At 40.6% G+C, this 23,905-nt stretch overlaps 1 protein-coding gene across 1 annotated transcript in view; it reads left to right on the top strand.

Moving 5' to 3' along the window:
• Positions 1 to 23,905, top strand: part of DPP10 (dipeptidyl peptidase like 10) — a 440,672-nt gene that overhangs the window by 327,845 nt on the left and 88,922 nt on the right. Inside the window, exons 6-7 of the mRNA XM_065412943.1 lie at positions 3,181 to 3,233; positions 3,336 to 3,417. Coding sequence (XP_065269015.1) covers positions 3,181 to 3,233; positions 3,336 to 3,417 — 135 coding nt within the window. The remainder of the gene's footprint in view (positions 1 to 3,180; positions 3,234 to 3,335; positions 3,418 to 23,905) is intronic.

Genomic DNA, 23,905 nt, shown 5'->3' with positions numbered 1-23,905 from the left:
TTTCCCTGACCACTCCCCATGTGCTAGGGGTCAAGACAAGAGTGGCCTAGGAGCCATTGCATCATCTCTATGCATCCAGAAGATTCCCTAACATCAGTGAAATCTTAAAGGGGCTGGTTAGGCCTCCACAACAGTACAAAGCAATTGGAGCATGTCTGGATATAACTCATATTATATCAATGAGAGTTTAGAGAGTGAAATCACTTTCCACCTCCAAATATTTTGATTCTAGACAGTGATTTTTTTAATCTCTCTGGCTATTACAACTAGTGTGAACAACCAGTCAGCCTATTGTTATTTATCAATAGTGCTTCTTTTTTCTTGAATTAAACCAGCATGAAAGATTCAAGGAAAATGACAAGATTCCTTTGTAAATAACCTTTTATAATGTCAGTTTCTTCCAACTGTAGGAATCATTCTGGAGACACCAATACTTTCAACACAAAGCTCATAAATATTTAGATCGAGATTTTTAAGTAACAAAAAGGAGAGGGAATTAAACGGAATATAAAATACCCTTCACTTTGTATGTAATAATAGTTTGTGTTAAACCCATCAAAATAATTTTGCAGTTCAACATCTCTTCCTAAAACATACTCCACTTAACACTTTACTTTATTTGTTACTTATTGTGAAAATATACATCACTGTCGTAAATGAAATAACGTATATTTGATATCAAGGTTACATAATTAAAATATTTTAAGAGTTATTTTTAAAGAGTTATTGATATGGATAGCCTACTCACACCATACATGGTTTTCAGTATCCTCTTGCCTATATTTTGTTTAGTTTTCATGAAAACAGCCCTTGTTTATTACAAGTACATCAACTCTTATTCCATATTCCCCTCCTGGTGCTATAGACTCTCCAGACATCAAAACTGATAGGTTGATTTTTTCTATAGGACTACTCATAGAGTCAGGGTGTTTGTCCTGCAAAGGTCTGTCAGGAAAGGTGACTGAACTAGGCCCTAAAATGGCAACAGTTCCATTTCCAACCAGATAGCCTTAGTAATGAAGAATGTTGGGAAAATATAGAATAGTTTGTAGATCTGTCTGTACAATTGCTTCCAAATTGAATGTTTTTAAAGTTTTCCTTGAGGCATCAGCTTATATTATTTACTTATAATGTAGTAGCATCCACAGGCCCAATAAGGTAACAAGGGAGGGCTGGAGTTGTAAAGGATTTGAGGTTCTCATTGGATTGAACAATCTTTCTGGATTTTAATATTTCAGTAATGCTCAATAAATACCATTAACTGTTATATGTTGATGTGTGTGGTCAGAGAGGCGGCTTAATTTTAGTAGTTTCCTTGGGGGAAGAAAAGGGCCCTTATATTTAATTTGTTTATCATTTGAGTGGATAGGAACCTGTGAGGAATTGTAGCTTCCATAAGAGGAATGGTGTTTCTATGGATCCTTTAATTAATTCTCTGTTGGAATTCAAAGGATACCCGGGAAAAACAAAATTTGAAAATATGGTTGTCACGATGAGAGCAATCTCTCTGTTAACCCAGTTTGGGTAATACCTTTGGGGGATTTGAGTACTTCATAAGACATTGCATTTTTAATCATAGTCCTATTTTATTTTTAAAATTCAATATGTTGTGAGGTATCTCACTCTCCCCAAAACAACATCCCAGTTGTATTAGAACATTATTCTTTGAGGGAGATGACTCCATTAGTGATATCCACATTTTCAGGTGACCCTTTCTCACATGTTCCCTTTGGATTAACGTTATTATTTTATTATGATTAGATGTAGCTATTATTTAGTTCTCATCTGTAGATCTCCAAGCACCTCACAAAGGTGAGTAGGTATCATTATTCCTATTTCACAGAATGGGAAAGTGAGTCACAAAAAAGTCAAGCCACTTTCTTCAATTTCTGAATTGAAATTCCACTGCCCACTGCAGCTTTAGGTCTAGTGGTCTTGTTTTAGCCTTGCACAGTGCAGAGATGACAGTTCCTGAAATTGTAAACCATTATTGTTATTTCCCTCCTTTCAAATGTTAATTGTGAAGAAGGAGTAGTTCATGACTCTGTTTCCTTAATGACTATGTTAATTTTCATTACAACAGAAATCCATGTTGTTCATTCATTGTCAACTGCATGCAAATATCTCAGTGGTATAGAGAATATAAACATTATTAGTGTTGCAACCATCTTCTTAGGATTGATTTTATTTGTTTATCTAGTTACTTAAATGTAGTGCTTCTTTTTTTTCAATTAGGAAAAACCTCTTGTGTTTTATTGTCACTGTCTATCTGAGGGTTTATTTTTCTTATGAGGACTGGCAAAATATGTGTAACAGATTATAGTTGACTGATACATACTAACATGATATAACCCTCAGATACATTTCAATGTGGCTAGGTAGAGTTTTACTAACCTATTTTCATATTTTGCAGTAGATGTTTTATAGCATCTGTTCAGATAAAAACCCTTTGCTTGATTCTCATTATGTAACACTATCTCTCTCTCCATAATCTTTCTGTACATCTTCCTAATTTTCAACCCTCCAATACTCTTTGCAGCAAAACACAACACTTCTGTCTTTAGGAGTCAGTTAATTTAGCCTCTAAATGAATATTTTTGTAGGAGTATTATTCTGTACCTTTCTGTTCTCCTTGCTATTATATCATTCCCAATTAAATATCCTGTTTGTAACCCTCCATGATGGGCTAGTCAGGTGGCTATCATTTGACACATATCGATGTCCACTGAAAAGTTAAAGAACTGACAGGGGAGGTCCAGACTTAGGCCTTGGTTTGACTATAAATTGGTGTAAATTTGCAAGAGAACAAATATTTTCTGCCTAACAATTTTTATTGTTTTCTCAAACAAGGGAATTATTTTGCAGTAGGGGAAGGTTTGCCTGATTTTTGGGCATGAACATTTCGCACAGGATTAGTGATTGATTAAATTAACTAACCATACTGTACCTTTAGAACAGTGGGTTACACCCCAAACACTGTTTGTCCTTCATACTGCATTCAAACCATATTTCAGACCTATTAATTATAATTAATACTGACATAAACTTTAATTTAGGTAACAAGGAAACAATGTATGGACATATTGGAAGACTATAAATATTGGCAATATAATATGTTCTTCACACTTAGTACTGAATGAGAGCTATAAATACTGGATCTGTCTTTCTTTCTTGTTACAGGTTTTTCATTATTCTTATACGGCTTCATATGTGATTTATAACATACATACAAGGTAAGTCATTTTGTTTTTTCAATACAATATGATTAAGTTTCAATGTTTAAAAAATGTGGTGGTGTTAATGTGTTCAAGTAAAAATGTTTACATTTTTTCAAGGGAAGTTTGGGAGTTAAACCCTCCAGAAGTAGAGGATTCAATTTTACAGTATGCGGCATGGGGTGTACAAGGAGAGCAGTTGGTAAGAACAGTCATTTAAAATGCTATGCTAAAAATAGTATTGTAATATTGTGCTAACACTCCACCCCACACAGATTACTGACCAAAAAAAAACACATAAAGGGAAGTTTCTGTTATTGTAGATTTATTGAGACTAGGGATTATAAAACCTGCAAGGTCTAGTCTTGTTGTTGGTTTTGGCCCTGATTCATAAATTCATGTTTTTAAGTCTGTTCCTATTCAGCCAAACACTTAATTATGTGCATATGGATGGACTTAAGCATGTGTTTTAAAGTTAAAGTAATTTGATTAAGTAATTTGTTGAATCAGTCTTTTTGCCAGGCACTAGGAGAGGACTAAGGTTGCAGATGAAAAAAGTTTTCAGGTGCAAAATCTGTGAAAATCTTGGATAAAATGCAACACATTTGACACCCAGAGTGGATCTGACAAACAAGATGAAATTGCATTGGTTTCAGTTTGTGTGTGAAATTATTGTAAAGGTCAGTTAAAATCCATAAGAGCAACAATACTTTGCACATCTATATTGCCTTTCATCCAATAATCTTAACGTGTTTTATAAATAAGTATTAATTTTTACAAAATCCCAGGAAGTAAACAAAGAAAAAAAAATCTTGATTCAAGAAGCAGCATTAATGTTAATCTATATTTTTTTGGGTCTCGTATGTGAGTTGGTGCATAGAAGAGGAAGGTTTAAGGAGAATAAGGAAAACTCAGTTCTCAGAATGAAGAAATCACACAGTCCTGGTCTTAATGGTCTAATAGTCTCATTACTGCCTTTAGACATGAGCCTGCAGCCCCTTCATGCACGGAACTTCAGTGAGAATTCTGCATGCAGATTGGTTATAAATTGGCCACTTGGAGAGGATAACCTGTTGCTTGTGTCATTAATCAATATGGTGGAGATGGAGAATGGGCCTCTGGTTGGGATCCATCGCATTAAGCACATGGGGTGGGAAGCCAGAAGTAATTACATTCATCTGGAACATGCTTGGCATTCTTTAATAATTAACCACACTAATTTATCAATAACCAGCGCATAGTGACAAGATTGATAATAACAAATACATACGTTATTTACTAAGCACTGCACCATATACATGCTTGACAGGGCGGTAACGTGTGTGTAAAACTTAATAGGAATTAAGTGTGTCATTATTTTTTAACTGCAATTCATAGGAAGATTTCCAGTGCTGCACTGTGCAGTAGATTAATGTGTTAGAGCATAACCAAAAAACTGTAGGTGATGATTGCTGCTAAATCAACATTATGTGGTCCTAAAATACATCAAAAAGAGTGACACATTTAAAAATTAAAAGTTAGAAAAGTAACAACATGGAATATATTTTGCCTAGATTGTCACTGGAAATTTGGACCAACATTTTCAAACATGGGTGCCTAATAGGCTTCTGTGGGAGCTTCTGTACCTCTGAAAATTAGACCAATTATTTAGGTGCCTAAATATGGATTTAGGTGCCTAAATATGGATTTAGGTGCCTAACTTTAATCACCCAAGTCTGAAAATATTGGCCATAATTTCAATGCAATAAAGATGACAGTAATCATCTCCGATAATGTTACAAAGTTAATGTGCTTTCTAAATGTCTTCAGCACGGAGGCCTTTATGCTACCATTTGCTCTGCAGAATTAGAAAAGAAGAATAACTTCCATTAAAACTCATAATCCTTTGTGCAGCCCACCAAGTATTATGTCCCAGCTGCAAAGCTACATTAGCAAAGCGTTTCAGTGCTTTCCAACAAGAAGGAAATGTTGTTTGCTGGGAGAAGGAACAAAAGGGGTGTATAGCAAAAAAAAATAAAAGGCCTATGTCATAATTGTCCCCTACCTACACCCTGCCCCCCAAGCATCCTGGCAAATACGAAAAGGAGGAGGAGCATGTATGCATAAATTGCTGTTGCTCCTGTGAGAAATAACAGCTGCCTCTTTAGTGGAGGGAGGGTGGCACAGATAATTCTAGGAGAGCAGGTTATAGCGGAGCCTGTCCTATTAAGGGCACGTGGTACATGGTGGTCCCCAATTATAAGCATCTTTCACTGTACTGGTATCAGGGCGCTGCGTCACTAGGCCCCCAGACAAAAGATGTCATGCAAAACAAGCACCAGATACATTAGATAAAGAGAGTACAGCCAAACAGCAGCAGCTCTGCATCATGAACAGACATCAGTAATAGGCACCCAAAATAAGTGTTTGTATTCACATAACTTATTGATGCAAATGGCATGGAGACTCAGACTGCCAAATATGCCACTGATAAGGCATACCATTGTCTATATAGATAATAACAGATCCACCTGGTCCACATACTAATTCAAAAAAACCCCTACATGATAATGATTCATTGCCACCCATAGCCGCACAGACTCACTACAGCTGCAAATCACTTATTGTCAACAGGGACACACACTGGAAAATGGTGAGGAACAATGTTACGAACATATGTAGGCACAGGAAGCACACACAAAAGACCCAGCAGTTTGCACAAACCTGCAACCATTGAACGGGAACTAGACTGGCAATGTGTAGGTGACCTTCAATTCTAAGAGGCTCATCACCATCCAGAAGTACACAACACTGCAGCAATGCCTGTCCATGGTCAATCAGCCAGCTAGCATGCACAAACAAAAGGCATGTACATAGCACAAACCTGCACTTGTCTGTGGATAAGCCAAAGGATCGGGGTTAAATCAAAGTGAAGTGTGGGAGTTGGATGGGCTTGGATCACCTGTTCTGTATGAACTGGCCATGAGGCAAGTTAACATATTGCTGTTGTTTTTGTTATTTGTTAAGCACCAGCACTGTACTTGGTTCTGTACAAGACACAAATAACACAAGCTATGTAAGAATCTTAAATTTGGGTTAGCAGGGGAAGGGGACTCAGTAGAGGCTTCAAATAGGAGAGAAACTTGGTCCGAGCGTACAAGGAAGACAAAGAAAGGAAACATTAGGAATTGTTTGAGCATGAACTAGTATGCTTGGCCAGGAACAGCTTATTGTACTAAAGAATGTGGCCACCGTGAATTCATACGTACAGTACGAACCGATGACCTTGTGAAAATAATACAAGGAGGCTCAGATACTATTTACTATTTCTAGGATTGCCTATGGAATTAGCATGCCACATGCTGCTAGTGCAGAATGCCAAGGTTAGGTTTTTATCAGCAGTGAGATAATTGGATCATCCTGCCGTTGTTTTGAAGTTACTGCAGTGGCTGCTTCTTTGGTTGTGAGTTATTTCAGTTTCTTGTTATTTACCTAGAGTGCATTATTTTATACAGACTAGGACAAGAGCTCAGAGGAACAGCTGTTATTTGAGTCGTGATATTTTTGTGGTAAAATTGAAAAAGTTTGCAAACAGTTTGGGAGAGCAAACTTTTACTTCATCAATTAATGTATTTTAATATCATATAGCCGTTCACTTGGAAAATTGTCTTAATTAATGGAGATATCCTATCTCCTAGAATTGGCCGGACCTTGAAAGGTCATCGAGTCTAGTCCCCTCCTTCACTAGCCAGACCAAGTACTGATTTTGTCCCAGATCCCTAAGTGGCCCCCTCAAGGATTGAACTCACAACCCTGGGTTTAGCAGGCCAATGCTCAAACCATTGAGCTATCTCCCCCCTCTTGGAGCTCATGTTTTCAAAATGCTATTTTTATCACTATTAACAATGAAGACACCAATCCAAGTCCTTAGTTTTATTTGTCATGGAATGTAGGGGAATCGGAGGGGTTTTTTCAGTCTGAATTCAGATCCAAATTTTGAAAAGGATCTCTTGATTTATAACCTGATTTTGTATAGCACCCATCACCACAGTGATAAGTGCCTCCCAGGTAAAATAGATCAACATAAAAAGATAACTAGTTAACTTCATGGAAACTTGTGCTCTTCTCGTTTTTCTTGAGTAGTGCTCTCTTTTTGTGGGGGAAGGAGGGAGGTATCCAAACCCAGTTATGGTAGGAAGGCTTTATCAAAGTCGAGAGTCTTGTGATGTGCCCTAAAGGGATTCAGACACTGGATTGGTCTAATTTTTTCTTCAATTAATGTGCAACATATTAGTGATCTTTAGAAATCTTTAGAAATATAATTGGTCTGGATGCACAATTTAATCTAGAAGGAAGCACAGGAAGTTGTCCGTACAACTGGATGACTTCCCAGCTGTCTGCTACATCAAACCCTGCCTTCTCACCTGACTTCTGAGCTGTGCTATCCTGACCTGTTGTTACCTCCTTCATCCCTGATGTGTTCTTGTTTCCTGCCCCTGGTCTCTGACTCCTGACACCTGGCTTGACTCCCAACTCTGAGTTCAGCTCTGACCCTTGGTCAACTCCTGACTACTACTCTGACCTTTAAGGTTAACCACCCAAGCACCAGTTGTGACAGTTTGCACAGGCCACTCCAACACCTCTGGGATTTGTTCCATGGAGAATGATGGAACCAAGTGCAGGGAGAGGAGTGCCAGATTCACTGGAATGGGTTGTCCACCTTCAGGCCGACAACCTAGCGATGCCGGCCCAAATGACGCAGGTGACAACCAAAAACCAGATGCTGTGGGAACAAGTACTTCAGCATCCCTCAGAGAACGCTGTGCTTCAGACCCATCGCCCTCCAAACAAGGACTGTCAATTCCCCTGATAGAATGTTTCACTGGGAAACATCAGAGATTCTGAGGGCCGCCTCCTGTTCTTACTTCACCCACAAGTTTGCTCTTCCCACCAAGCCAAGCCAGACCTGGTAATTAGCCTGTTGACCAGGGAAGCATTGCACTGGGCCTTCCCCATACTGGATGGTGATAGGCCAGTGCTAACCAACTGGGATGCCTTCCTACAGTTGATCTCAAGAGTCTTTGATTACTTCCATCGCACCCACTTGGCCAAGACCACCTTATGGAAACTCTGGCAGGGGCAAAGGCACAGCTGCCTTCTATGCAGCACAGTTCTGTTGACTCACAACTGATAGAGTGGAACAAGGTGTTCTAGCTATAGCAATTCTGATAGGGCCTGCGGTAGAAGGCTAAGGATGAGCTAGCCTGAGGAGAAGCCCCATCAGGAGTGGATGCCTTCATTGACCTTGCAATTCAGATCAACAATCATTTGTGTGAGCTGCAGGAGGAAAGAAGAGGGTCACTGCAGCTGCCTTGCCTGTGCCCCCTGTTGTCAGATCCTGCACAGCACACTGTGCTAATGCAGGTAGACTGGCCCTTCAGCAACTTATCCCTGAGGAAAAGGAACAATGATATTGCTTCAACCTGTGCTTCTATGGCAGTGAGCCAGGCCACCCCATCTTCTTCTGCCCTACGGTAAGCCCAACCCAAAGGGATGTGGAAAACAAGCAGGCACAGGCTTAGTAAGAGGGGCTGGCCTGGGCATCATGACAGGGTATACTCCTGAGACCCCAGCTCCAGTCTTGACCAAATCACACATCGGTTCTCACCGCTTGACTCCATACCTTCAAGTACTGATCTGGCTGTGCATTCCTGGACAGTCCCAACAGCTTCCTATGCAATGGGCCCCCTTTGACTCATGAGCAGCTGATAACTCTATGAATGTGATGACAGCACAAACCCTGCAAATCCCCTTAGAGATCACGTCTGCCCTGGACCCAGTAGAGACAATTGACAGGTCCCACCTATCCTGTGGACCAGTGACCACAGAAACCATGCCTTTGGAGGTTACCATTCAGGGACCCAGGAAACACTGCATTTACTGTGATCCTCTCCCTGCACTTTCCCCTGATCCTAGGCATCTCCCAAATAACCCTCCATAACCATCTCATCCACTGGTAGGAGTAAAGGGTCAGTTTTCCCTTGGAGTTCTGTTGACAGCATTGCTTGGTTCAAGCAGGTGGGAGGCACATCACTATCCTCAGGGGGACTCAGTCAGGGATGACTGGCCTGGCAGGGTCTCCTGCCAACTCCACACACCAAGTCCTTTCTAAATATGGTGACTTTGCTGATGTATTTGAAAAGAAAAACATTGATTCCCTGCCTCTACAGAGACTACAACTGCCCTATAGACTTGCAACCCGGGGGGAAGATTCCATGTGGCCATATTTATGCCCTATAGACTTGCAACCCAGGGGGAAGATTCCATGTGGCCATATTTATGCCATGTAAGAGTCCGAGCTGGCCTCCCTATGCACATACCTCCAGGAGAGCCTGGCCAAGGGATTCATTCACTAATAGACCTCACCTGCTGGGCCACCAGTCCTCTTTGTAAAAATAAAATAAAAAGTGGCAGTCTCTGCATCTGTGTTGACTACTGAGCCCTGAATCAGATAACAATAAAGAATTGATCCCCAAACCATTGGACTGTGTGGCAGTTGCCTGAAAGTTCAAGAAACTAGACTGGGGAGCATATAACATTGATGCCTCAGAGTGGGAGATGAATGGAAGACTACCTTTACCACTGTGGCCATTTTGAGTACCTTGTAATGCCATTCAGTCTAACAAATGCTCCCATCATGTTCCAACATCTTGTCAATTATGTATTTTGGGACATCCTGGATCTGTATGTAGTAGTGTATCTTGATGACAACCCTGAGCAATATAGCATACATGTCCAAGCCATTCTGGAGAGACTTGACCAACAAGGCCTATATGACAAGATGGAGAAGTACACCTTCACCCATACTTTCATAGAGTTTCTGGGGTTTATCCTGACTTCAGAGGGTATCAAAATAAGCCCATGTAAGGTAGAAGTGATCTGTCATCGGGCAACACCCTGAAATATCCAAGATCTACAGCACTTCTAGGGTTTTGCAAACTATTTCTGTCAGTTTATTCCAAGGTTCTCTGAGCAAATCATATCCCTTACCTCTCTGCTCTGCGAGAACACCAAGTTCCTTTGGTCCCTGAGGTCCAGCATGCCTTTGAGCAACTAAAGCTTGCATTCACCACCACTCCCATGCTAGCCCACTCCTATACCACACAAGCTTTTATTGTCAAAGCAGACACCTTCAACATGGAATTTGGAGCAGTGCTCTCCCAAATGTACAGTACTCAGGAGGCGCTGCATCTGTGAGTCTTCTATTCTAGAAAGCTCATTCTTGTGGAGCAAAATTGTGAAATCTTAGATAAAAAACTTCTGGCAAATAAAGTCACCTACAGGGACTGGCACCAGTACCTTGAAAGGAGCTAATTATCCAGTTCAGGTTTACGGTGACCACAAGAACTGTTAGGTATGCAGGGACAAGGTCCTCAATCAGCAACAACTTTTGTGGGCCCTATTCTTTTCCCCAATTTGACTTTATCTCCTACTCCCTGGGATCACAGAATGACAAGGCTGATGCACTGCTCCAAGAGGGAGAGTACTATGTTAACCCAGAGGGGTCTAATCAAGAGACTTCCTACATCTTTAAGCCCTATAACTTCCTTGGCATGATGCTATATCAGGATCTTCCTGCCCTAATCCATGCAGCCTCTACCTTATGGACTCCCCCACCCCGATGAACAGGAAACTATAAGCAAGGAATCACATGACATCCAGAATGGGCTAACTTTCATGAAGGGATGTGTATACATTCCCCCAGACTCCCACAAGTTGCACTCCTGCTACCATGCCGCGATTCCCCCCTGGTGGGGCATTCTGGTCACTCCAAGACCCAGCACTTAGCATTTCAATTTCTTTTGGTGGATCTGAATGCAAATGACAACACAGGCATATGTCACCTCCTGTACAGTATGCACCTACAGCAAGGTGCCACACAGTAAACCCCTTGGACTCCTCCAACCCTTACAGATTCCACCTAGACCCTGGGCAGCTATTGCATTAGAGTTTATCATGGAGTTACCTGAGTCCAGTGGGTATTCAATGATTTTAATGGTTGTGAACCATCTCACAAAGATGGCTTATTTTGTTCCCTGCACCTGCCTGCCCTCCCCTGAGGAAACCACCTGGCAATGGGTGAACCCGGTTGTCTACTTTCATGGACTCTCAGATTGCATCATCTCTGATCATGGATCACAGTTCATCTCTCATTTCTGGCATTAAGCCTTCTAAATATTAGGGTTTCACTCCTGTCGCACATCTGCCTACCATCCTAATATGAATGGCTAAATAGAGACAGTAAATCAAATACAAGAGCAGTACCTATGGTGTTACATCAACCATCACCAGAACAACTAGTTATTTCTGTTACCCCATGCTGAGTTTGCATATAGCAACACAGAATATCTCTGTACTGGACAAAGCCCTTTCTTCACAAATTTCTATCCCCAATTCCATCTGGAGTTACCCATAACACTGGTCTACAATTTTTGAGAAGTTGTCTGCTTCAGAGATAAAATGTGCTATTTATTATGAATTTTGATGTGCTGAATTCAAATATGACAATTAAAACAACTGATTGGCTACTGTTTCTAAGATATTTAAGTTTTTACATTTTATGTCTATGTATATTGTGTAGATAGTAGAGTTTTAATCATAAATTGTAAACCTAGGTCTTTTCATGTGTTTATGGTTGCTTTACATAATAATATTTCATCTGTCCTGTTTATGTAACACTTTAAAAATCAGCAAAAGGGTTATATAAATAAAATGTATTATGAAACAAAAGGCAAAAAACTATTCTGTACATAGTTTAGTCCTATTCAGTGTCTACTCGGCGCTTCTTGGCTTGTCTCTTGTATTCATTAAATGGAGCATCTCTTGTCACTGTCCAGCAATAGTCTGCAAGCATTGATGGGCTCCATTTGCCCTGATAGCGTTTCTCCATTGTTGCAATGTCCTGGTGAAATCACTCGCCGTGCTCGTCGCTCACTGCTCCGCAGTTTGGTGGAAAAAAATCTAGATGAGAGTGCAAAAAAATGTATCTTTAGTGACGTGTTGCAACCAAGGCTTTTGTATGCCTTGAGGAGGTTTTCCACCAACAACCTGTAGTTGTCTGCCTTGTTGTTTCCGAGAAAATTTATTGCCACTAACTGGAAGGCATTCCATGCTGTCTTTTCCTTGCCACGCAGTGCATGGTCAAATGCATCATCTCGAAGAAGTTCACGAATCTGAGGACCAACAAAGACACCTTCCTTTATCTTAGCTTCACTTAACCTTGGAAATTTTCCACTGAGGTACTTGAAAGCTGCTTGTGTTTTGTCAATGGCCTTGACAAAGTTCTTCATCAGACCCAGCTTGATGTGTAAGGGTGGTAACAAAATCTTCCTTGATTCAACAAATGGTGGATGCTGAACACTTTTCCTCCCAGGCTCCAATGACTGTCAGAGTGGCCAATCTTTCTTGATGTAGTGGGAATCTCTTGCACGACTATCCCATTCGCAGAGAAAACAGCAGTACTTTGTGTATCCAGTCTGCAGACCAAGCAAGAGAGCAACAACCTTCAAATCGTCACAAAGCTGCCACTGATGTTGGTCGTAGTTTATGCACCTCAAAAGTTGTTTCATGTTGTCATAGGTTTCCTTCATATGGACTGCATGACCAACTGGAATTGATGGCAAAACATTGCCATTATGCAGTAAAACAGCTTTAAGACTCGTCTTCGATGAATCAATGAACAGTCTCCACTCATCTGGATCGTGAACGATGTTGAGGGCTGCCATCACACCATCGATGTTGTTGCAGGCTACACCTTCCATGAAGAAGAATGGGACAAGATCCTTTTGACGGTCACGGAACATGGAAACCCTAACATCACCTGCCAGGAGATTCCACTGCTGTAGTCTGGAGCCCAACAGCTCTGCCTTACTCTTGGGTAGTTCCAAATCCCTGACAAGATCATTCAGTTCACCTTGTGTTATGAGGTGTGGTTCAGAGGAGGAGGATGGGAGAAAATGTGGGTCCTGTGACATTGATGGTTCAGGACCAGAAGTTTCATCCTCTTCCTCTTCCTCGTCTGACTCAAGTGAGAATGATTCTGGTGCATCAGGAACCGGCAGTCCTTCTCCGTGGGGTAGTGGGCGTATAGCTGATGGAATGTTTGGATAATGCACAGTCCACTTTTTCTTCTTTGACACACCTTTCCCAACTGGAGGCACCATGCAGAAGTAACAATTGCTGGTATGATCTGTTGGCTCTCTTAACCATAGTGGTTATACTGCGCTTTTGTGATGCAAAAGTCACTTCATCACAAACATAGTAGAAGTTAACTGCACTGTTCACACAAGTACGAGGCATCTCTGCTCACTTTGGCTAAACAGAAATGTGTTCCTTTGCAAAATCAAACACTGACAAATAAGAGAGCACGACACTGTATGATTTCTAGATCTGATATAGGGCAATTTGTTCAGCAGAGTGATGTAAGCTTCGTTATGATTGCATCATCCATGACTTCTAGGAATAACATGATGCAATTCATATCATGTATGACGCAATACCAGCTTCAGATTGCATCATTCATTGTTTTGCCTAAAAAGCAAGTACTGTCCAAACCCAGTCATAGATTTATTCATAGATCCAGTCAAAGATGTATTTTAGTCATTTCTGGTTTAAATTGAGATCCCTTCCCTTTATAACTCACTTATCCTCTGCCATTCCCAAGTCAAGGGTCGTATATACTGACCCAATAGCATATCTTGAAAACTAGAGCCAATCAACAATTTTAAGCATCATTTTCATTCTCAGTGACCCAGAATTAGTAAAGTTTGACTACATTTATTTCAGAAGCATTTTGGCTGTAGAGCAGTGTAACCTCCTCCAACCCAGAAGCCTCAAATTGGATACAGCAGATCTGCCAGACCCAAGAGAAGTGAAAGAATCCGATTACAAGTGATATGCAGACCAACAGCAGCAGAAGGGTTCCACCTTCTCTATGGGCCAGAAGATGTGGCTCTAAGCTAAACATCTCCACATAGGTGATCCAGTTTTCAGGATGGCCTGTCTATTGGATCTGTCAACATATCAACCCTGTTACTTTTGAGCTCTGCCTGCCTCAGTCCTTCAGAACGTACCCTGTTTTGCATGTGTCACTCCTAAACCCATAAGTAAAACACTCATTTCCCCATCAAACCCCACCAGCACCAATACATATCCAGGGTCATGTTGAGTACATTCTCCATGAGGTCCTAGATCAGGGGTCGGCAACCTTTCAGAAGTGGTGTGCTGAGTGTTCATTTATTCACTCTAATTTAAGGTTGTGTGTGCTGGTTATGTAGAGAGAGACCTTCTAACGTTTTTAGAAGGTCTCTCTCTATAAGTCTATATTATATAATTAAACTATTGTTGTGTGTAAAGTAAACAAGGTTTTTAAAATGTTTAAGAAAATTCATTTAAAATTAAATTAAAATGCAGATCTTATCAGTTTAGTTCAGTGGTTCTTAACCTGGGGAGCACGCACCTCCTGGGGGTGCGAGACATGCGAGATTTTTTTAGAAGGTAAATAATCAAAAACACAAATTAAGCACAGGCACATAAGTACAACTATTTTGTTTCATCAAACCTAAGTATTTATTAACATTATACATGTTTTAAGGATTACTGTAATATACAAACAAAGTTTTTAAATTTTCAAGTTTTTAAGCTAATTGTAGTGTATTTTTTTATAAGGGCTGCAGAGCGCTGGGACCAGGCCAGGAGCAGAGCCCTGGGCTGGCTGCCGGTACCCCAGGCCAGCAGGTGGGCTGAGCAGGGCCGGAGGCCGGGACCCCGTCTGGCAGGAGCCGGCGGACGGAACCCCAAGCCAGCGGCTCAGCCCGCTGCCGGTCTGGGGTTCCGTCCGCCGGCTCCTGCCAGACGGGGTTCCGGCCGCCGACCCCACTCACCCACTGCCGGCCGGCGGTTCCATTCACTCAGGCCGGCAGCGGGCTGAGCAGGGCCGGCAGCTGAGACCCGGCTGGCACGGGGCCGGCAGCTGGAACGCCACACCGTCAGCGGGCTGAGCGGGGCCGGCGGACAGAATCCCAGACCGGCGGCAGGCTGAGTGGCTCAGCCCGCTGCCGGTCTGGGGTTCCGTCTGCCAGCTCCTGCCAGACGGGGTCCCGGCCTCCGGCCCTGCTCAGCCTGTTGCCGGCCGGGGGTTCCGTTCACCCAGGCCGGCAGCGGGCTGAGCGGGGCCAGCGGCTGGGACCCTGGCTGGCAGCAGCTTGCCAGTAAAAATCGGTTCGCTTGCTGCCTTTGGCATGCGTGCCGCAGGTTGCCGACCCCTGATCTAGCCCATGGTCTCCAGAGTATGCTCAGTTCTATATGAAAGGTATAACATATTTTTTCTGTCATGCCTCTGTAGATTTGGACTGTTCTTCCAATTAGTCATTGGATTGGTTTCCTCAATAGCTCCCTCTGAGGTGAATTTGGAAATTGTTTAATTTGACAGCTTTTTGCTGAAGTCCAACATATTTTATCTACATATTTCTATCAAGGTTCCTTTTGCTTTGGATTCTATAGTTATTTTATGTGACTTTACTTTCTGTTTGTTCCATATTCATATATGTATGTTAGTATCTTTGTATTTATTATAGGTATTTATTTTATTGATTACATTGACAAGGTCAGTATTCTCATGATAGTAAGTGGTTTTGAAGAGACCTTGAGTTTTATATATTCAGAAGGGATCAGCAAAAATAAAGATGTATTTCCTTACCTATAACTATCTACACATAAACAAATATATACATTAATATAACAGAACTAAAGAAAATGGTTTTGCTACCCAGAGTACTAAAATGATTGTTTTGTAGAAGCCTAATAGCTTTTCTGTCAGAATTTGGTGCCCTCAGCAAAATCCAGGATTATCAAATGCTATGATTGGAGATGAGCTGTTATTGTGCTTAAAGGTAATTCAGGTTATCAGTATATAGAAAAACCCATTATCTTGTGTGTAGAAAGAACAATTTGTTGCCTGTATATTAATTGTCTATTCAGCTTTGCCTCTTCCAATGTTTAGAAAATATTAGAAAACTGGAAAAAATGCCCTCTCAATCATCAAGATGTAAGAGGGTTCCCAAAACAAATAGGCCTAATATGCCTAGGAGTTTACCTTTAAAACAAACAAACAAACAAAAACCAAAACATTATCCTATTTTCATGAGCCTTTGTACCACTTTCAAAGCCTTCTGCCACTCTACTCTGTGTTCAGCTGGGTTTGTCCTAGCTGTAGGTATTTTTCCTTCCTGCCTGATAGTGATTTGCATGTATCTGCTGCCACACTACAAAACTCATAGGTCTTTCAATTTTTCTTTGTGTCACTGTATTAATGTGAGAGACTATTTATAATTTCCTTTCTCTGCAAAATATGAGCTCTCATTGTGATTGTTAAAAGCATTTTTTCTACACAATAAAAAGCACCATCTCAAACAAGTCTACTGAAATCATATTTATTTTCAATTATGATCGGTTGTAACCTGAAGCCTGTACCTGACTTTAGCCAATGAGAAGTGAGTGGGACTGCTCACACACTTAAAGTTAGACATATGCTTAATGGGTGCTGAATTGGTGTCTTAGTGCTCTAATTGTGGGAAGCTTAATTTACTCTATCAAGTAATCCAAAGTTCAAAGTACAATTAACATGCAATTTGGTAAACTCATTTTTTGGAAGAGATTTGCTTATAAATTTTATTTCATCATAATTAGTACTGTGAGAAACTTGACAAACCCTCCTGGCAAAAATGCTTCTATTTAAAAAAAAAAAAACACAGAAAAAAAACTATCAAAGTTTGTGATCCAAATGGGAGTTTAATTAATGATAATGAAGTAAACTCCTAAATAAATATATTAAATATGCTATTTTAATTCTTATTTTTCAATGTCTTTTCCTTTTCTTGACGTGCTGCATTCTTAGATAAAATAACCTAGAATAACATACTGAAATATCAAAGCCTCTTTTTCATCCTCCCTTTTAAACCTAATGAAGCAAAAGACAGTAAGAATGAGAGCAGGACAAAGTGTGTTTTTAATTTATGCTGAAAACCAAAAATTAATAAGTGTTTTAATGTGATGCCAAATTATTTGTAAATTAAAATGTATAGAAAGGGCCCAGCTGTGCAACCCCTGACTCACATTGGTAAGAACATACTCAGTAGTCACTTAGACTTCAGTAGGGGATTAATCATATGATAGAGAAACACTTACATGAGTAAAGGTAGTCCAAATGGTCCCTTAATGAATCTGGCTCTGATCCTACCAGGTGCTGAAGCCAGCTACCACTGAGGCCAATGAGAAATGAAGAGAGATGCTTGTAAAATGTTAGTTTTTTCCTGCACGTGAAAAACTTCATCTTTTCATTGAAAACCAAAAAAATTCAGTCAAAAAATAAAAGCTTTCGCTTCTCAGCGGAAAAGTTTTCAGCCAAAAACATAAAAATTTTCAGATTTGGGCTAAAAAATGTAGGGTGTTGGGGGTTTTAATATTTCTACAAAAAGTTAGTTTTTTCTGTGGAAAGCAGAGACTTATTGCAAAACAATCCATTTAATCAAAAACCCAATTTTACATCAGATAAAACATTTCAAGAGAAATGTTTTGACCAGCTATAGAAATGAGGTTGCTCACCATTGTGCAGGATGGGGCTATTTGAGAACTTTGCGTGTAAGTAGAGAGATACTAGTCTGCTGGGTCTTGATTTTGGCAAATAACTTGCTCTAGTATCAACTAGATACTAGAACCAGCAGGGGTTCTCAAACTGGGGGTTGTGACCCCTCAGGGGGTCACGAGGTTATTACATGGGGGGGTCACGAGCTGTCAGCCTCCACCCCAAACCACGTTTCGCCTCCAGCATTTATAATGGTGTTAAATATGTAAAAGCGTGGTTTTAATTTATAAGGGGGGTCGCACTCAGAGGCTTTCTGTGAAAGGGGTCACCAGTACAAAAGTTTGAGAACCCCTGAACTATAGCTTTTCTGCTTGTCAGAGGCACAGCCTATCTCTGAAAGGCTCCACAAGGGAGAGTGAGACAACATAGGTTCAACTGGAAGTAGTTAACTAACAGAGTAACTGGGAGGCAGATAATCAGGCAGGGAAGCACCAGGGCATGATAAAAGGGTAAGGTCCTCAGTTAGAGGAAGTTCCCGAGGAGAAGAAGCTCTAGAACAGGGGAGCGCCCAGGGTCTGTGAGTCAAACAGAAACTGTGCTCCCAGGGCAAGAAGTCCAGGTTAGGCAGAAGGCAAGTTCCTAGAGCAGAGAGCCTAAAAAGGGATCCTGGAAACAGAGAACTCCCTGTGAAGCCTTCTGGGCCAGGAAGCCTTGAAGACATGTTTCAGGAAAGGGGAGGATTTTAGTGTTGGAGTCATGGTGGGCCGACAGCCTAAGGGCCTAGCATTTGGGGCTCCTCTTGAGAGACCTTCATGTCCCCTGACTTCAGAGGGAGACTCCACCTAGGCAACATTGAGAGACCTGATGTAAGAGCAAGCAGATGAAACACCTAGGCAGAGGTATATATTGAACTCAAGAGAGGTAACAGACTGAGTCCCTCAACCAGAAAGCTGAGATAGGAAGGTGTTGTGTATGTCTGTGTAAGTTTTTTCTCTTAAATAAAGGAGACTTCTGGGAAGGGTCCTCTTTAATACTCGAAGTCTGGACTTGTTTATACTTTGGGTGGAGGGAAGTAGAGGCAGGACTTACTTGCAATGCTGTTCCATCCTAACACATACCAGAGGGGTATGTGTTAGGATGACCTCCCTCACCTTCCCACTGCTACATTTATTTTCTACACCAATACTGGTTTTGTGTGTCCAGAGTAGACATGGGCACTAAAATATGATCTTTGATCTAGCACTTACAGGGAGTAAGACTAGAGTTCTTCCTACACTGCTGACGAAAATGCTTCTGAATTACTCACGCACATGTATTGTAAAATATAAATGTTTGTGTTCCAATCAAAACTCTTTAATTTGAAGGATAATTTTATTTCACATATTCTACAGAGTTCATCTCCATTTTTCAGTGATTAATTTCTGCTGTCTGCTTAGCCTAAAAATAGAGGAAGAGGAGGGAGGAGATGTGTTCTAGATGTATTTGCTGTAATTTAAATGGTATTCCGTATTAAAGGAAGCCTCCTGAGTTTGGGATAGAGGCATGGAGAGAGCGACACTAGGAAAGGCAGAAGATTGGAAGATGGGTGAGAGACCTGTAATTCCCTTACAACAAAGGGCAAGGGTGGGTGGGTTGTTTGTTACAGAATGAGCTGCTATATCAGTAAATTGCTTAATGATCCCACATTCAAACAAGTGTATCTGTGCAGTAAACCTGACTGAGTGTAAAATTTGAAATACAGTATATGGGCTGAGGTTTGGAAAGTTACATGTAGCCAGTCCTCTGACAGCTCAGGAACAAGATAATTACTCTCAGAGAGAAAATGTTAATATTGAGAACGTTGTGTACTGTGCATGAGCAGGACATTATTTCCCCATGTACTCTTTTTTAGATGTTGTTAGAAAAGGCCCAGAAAGTCTAGTATGAGAAGGTCAAGAAAGAAAGGGGGATAATAAAAGGTCGCTCTTCTTTTCTTTTCCCTTTTTCTTTACTCTATTATCTCTTTGGTTTAGTTTGTGACTTGTATGTTGATTCAATATACCGGTATGCACTGTACATTCATTCTATATGATAATAGCATCTGTAAACACACAACTGCTGAAATCGAAACTAAATAGTTAGACCTGCCTTTGTATTTGAAAACTAATGCTAAATTATATGGCCTTCTAAATTGTAAGGTGTTTTTTTGTAATTAAAAAACTAATATATGGATTCCATGGTATAACTGATTATGACTTTATCCCCTGTAGACTGCTAGAGAAAGAAAAAAATAGAAATATCTCTGTCGTCTTAAACATCCTGTACACTGTATTGATCAACATGTATTGTGCTACCCACCATATCTGAATTTTCAAGTTCTTTTTTCCTGTTAACCATATTAACTGCAAGTCTAGTAGTTTGACAACTTGTAGGATGGTGCTGCTGTGCTGCTTGTACAAAAAAAAATAGTACAAGCATGTAAGAACAAAGTCAGAAAAGCTAAAGCACAAAATGAGTTACCGCTAGCAAGGGATGTAAAAGGCAATCAGAAGAGGTTCTATGAGTACATTAGGAGAAAAACGAAGGAAAGTATAGGTCCACTATTTCTCTAGGAAAGAAAGGTAATAACACATGATATCAAGAAGACTGTGTTTAATGCCTATTTTGTTTTAGTCTTCACTAAAAGAGTTAATTATGTCCAGATACTTAAAACAATAAATAATACCATGGAGGAAGGAACATAAGACAGAATAGGGAAAGAAGAGGGTAAAGAATATTTAAATAATGTATTCAAGTCAGTAGGGTCTGATGGCATTTATCCTAGGGTACTTAAGGAATTAGCTGAAGTGATCTCAGAACCGTTAGCAATTATCTTCAAGAACTCATGAAAACCTGTGGGGTCCCAGATGACTGAAGAAGGGCAAACATATTACCTATCTTAACAAAGGGGAACAAAGACAATCAGGGTAATTATAGACCAGTCAGCCTAAATTTGATACCTGGAAAGAAATTATTAATCAATTTGTAAGCACCTAGAGCATAATAGGGTTATAAGGAATAGCCAGCATGAATTTTTCAAGAACAAATCATACCAAACCAACCTCGCTTCCTTCCTTGACAGGGTCACTGGCCAAGTGGATAGGGGTGAACGATTAGATGTGATATCTTGATTTTAGTAAAGCTTTTAACACAGTCCCACATGACAAACTAGGGAAGTGTGGTCTTGATGAAATACTATAAGGTGGATGCATACCTGCTTGAAAGACCATAGTCGGAGTAATGATCAGTCGTTTGTCAAACTAGGAGGGGTTATCAGGGATCTAGTGGGGTTATCAGGGATCAGTTCTGGGGTCCAGTATTATTTCATTAATGACTTGGATAAAGGAGTGGAGAGCATTCTTATAAAACTTGCACTTGAACCCAAGCTGGGAGGAGCTGCTAGTACCTTAGAGGACAGGATTAGAATTCAAAATTACTTTGATTAATTAGCAAATTGGCCTGAAATCAACAAGATTAAATGCAGTAAAGGCAAATGGAAAAGTACTACACCTAAGAAGGACAAATCAAATGGACAAATACAAGATGGAGAATAACTGGCTAGGCAGTAGTACAGCTGAAAAGGATCTGGGGTGTCAAGACTGATTCCCCACTCTGGCACTTTGAGTGCAGAAGGTGTGGGCCTGCAAGAATTCTAAAAATTAATACTGACCACTCCAGGCTTGTATTAAACTTCCAAGGTTACAGCTTTTTTCTGACCTTGGATGGGTAGATGCTGCCACCACTCAAGTGCAAAACCCCTTTGAGAGCCCAAGAAGGCACATTTGGGAATTCCTTCCTGTGGGGTACCCTCAAGCCCTTTCATCCCCCCTCCGGGGAAGAGCTGAGGGAAAAAACAAAGGAATCAGTCAGATGTTGCCACCATCTAATTAAACAATGTGTGCACAAACCTCTTAGGACACAAACATCCAATCTTGTTCTTAAAAAAGGTAAATTTTATTAAAAACAAAAAGAAAGAAAATATATCTGGAAACTCAGGCTATTGCTAGATTTAAAAAAAAACACTTACAGGGATTAATCATCAAGAATAACATTCTGGAGGTCCAGCTTAAAGGTTACAAGCAAAACAAAAGCATTTGGGGTTAGCACAGAGGAGTTCACAAGTCATAAAGAAGTAGGAGATAAACCTAATCATGTCTTCCTAGACATTTCCTGATCTACTTACATATCTGGGGTTTTAAATGAGTAGTTTCTAGGTATGATCTGATGATTGTTCATACTTGACCCAAGTTCTTACAGCATAGCAGCTCTGTCCCTTCTCTCCAGGAGAACAACACAGACAGACAAAAGGGGGATCTTGTTTCAATTTTAAAAAGTTCTAGCCTTCCCATTGGCTCTTTTGGCCAGGTGCCCACTCACTTCCTTTTACCTATGCCTGCAGTGAGACTTTTTAACCCTTTTCAGGTAAAGCAAGTAGAGAACAGCTACTAAAAGGGATTTTATAGCTAACTGGCTGGCTGGGTCCATAAAAGGGATCTATCCCCCACCCCTTCATTCATCACAGGGGGTTGTAGTGGATCACAAATTGAATTAGTCAACAATGTGATGTAGTTGTGAAAAGGGCTAATATTATTCTGGGGTGTACTAACAGGCGTGTCCTATGTCACATAGGGGCGGTAATTGTCCCACTCTACTAGGCACTGGTATGGCCTCAGCTGAAGTACTGTGTTCAACTTTGGGCACCACACTTTAGGAGAGATATGGACAAATTGGAGAGAGTCCAGAGGAGAGCAACAAAAATGAGAAAACCTGACCTTATGAGGTTTAGCCTTGAGAAAAGAAGACTGAGGGGTGATAAGTCTTCAAATACGTTGAGGGCTGTTCTAAAGAAGACAGTGATCAATTGATTTCCATGTCCACTGGTGCTGGCACAAGAAGTAATGGGCTTAATCTGCAGCAAGAGAGATTTAGGTTTGATATTAAGAAAAACTTTCTAACTATAAGAATAACTAAGAATAACTAAGCACTGGAATAGGCTTCCAAGGGAGGTTGTGGAATTCCCATGACTGGAGACTTTTAAGAACAGTTTAGACACCTGTCAGGTATGGTCTAGGTTGACTTAAACCCGCCTCAGCATGAGAGACTGAACTAGATGACTCCTAGAGGTTCCTTCCAGCCCTACAGTTCTGTGACCCTAGAAGGAAGCAACGATGAAGAGGGTCGTGCTTCAAAAATCTAACACTGTGAAGCAATTTCCACTCATGGAAAAATGAGAGCGATCAAAAACTGATTCTGCCTTTTCCTGCAAAGGTGGGAAATGCCTTTTTTCCCCGTCTCAATACATCTTTTAACCTTAGAAGGTTAGTTATATTAGGGGCCACACTTTCAAATAAGCCTCAAAAATACTGCCTGTAATTTTTGCACATCTGTCTATGTGAACAGATTGAATAGTTATGCTCACAAGCAAACGGGAGGATACACACACAAAAGCTTAATGTGCCAAGTTTTTGTGTAGCCTTTCAGAGGCTCATTTGAACAGATGTCTCTTTGATTCCTAGACTCAAAAAACAGTAGGGCAATAAAAGTGCCTTTAGAACTCATTCACATTTCAGTTGTAGCTGTGAGTAAATGATAAGAGCTGGGTGTTTACCACCCAGAGAAAAGGAAAGGGGGGGAAAGTCAAGGTGATATTCTTTTAAAATCTCATAAAGCAAACATTTGGAAGCTTTCAGGTCTGATGAAGTGGGTTATATCCCACGAAAGCTTATGCCCAAATAAATTTGTTAGTCTCTAAGGTGCCACAAGGACTCCTCATTGTTTTTATGTGGAAGCTTGACAGGTATAGTGCTTTCCCAATTCAGGCTCTAAAACCAGCTATGTTTATTAACAAAAACAATCATATGTGACTATTGAAGTCTTTCAGAGAGAGAGAGTCCCTTCAGTAGTATTGGTCTAATATATAGTTCAATAAGGGGCAAGTTAGGGAAGTAAAACCACTAATTCTGCAGAAGAAAGCAAACCACATTTATGTTTTCTGGTCCCCCCAGACTGTGTTCATGCCATCATTAGGTTTGGTTCTCTGTGTGGACTAATG

Source organism: Emys orbicularis, chromosome 11, assembly GCF_028017835.1.
Source record: "Emys orbicularis isolate rEmyOrb1 chromosome 11, rEmyOrb1.hap1, whole genome shotgun sequence".
Classification (NCBI taxonomy): Eukaryota; Metazoa; Chordata; order Testudines; family Emydidae; genus Emys; species Emys orbicularis.
The sequence above is the reverse complement of the archived record's forward strand: the minus strand, read 5'-3'. Positions and strand labels throughout refer to the sequence as shown.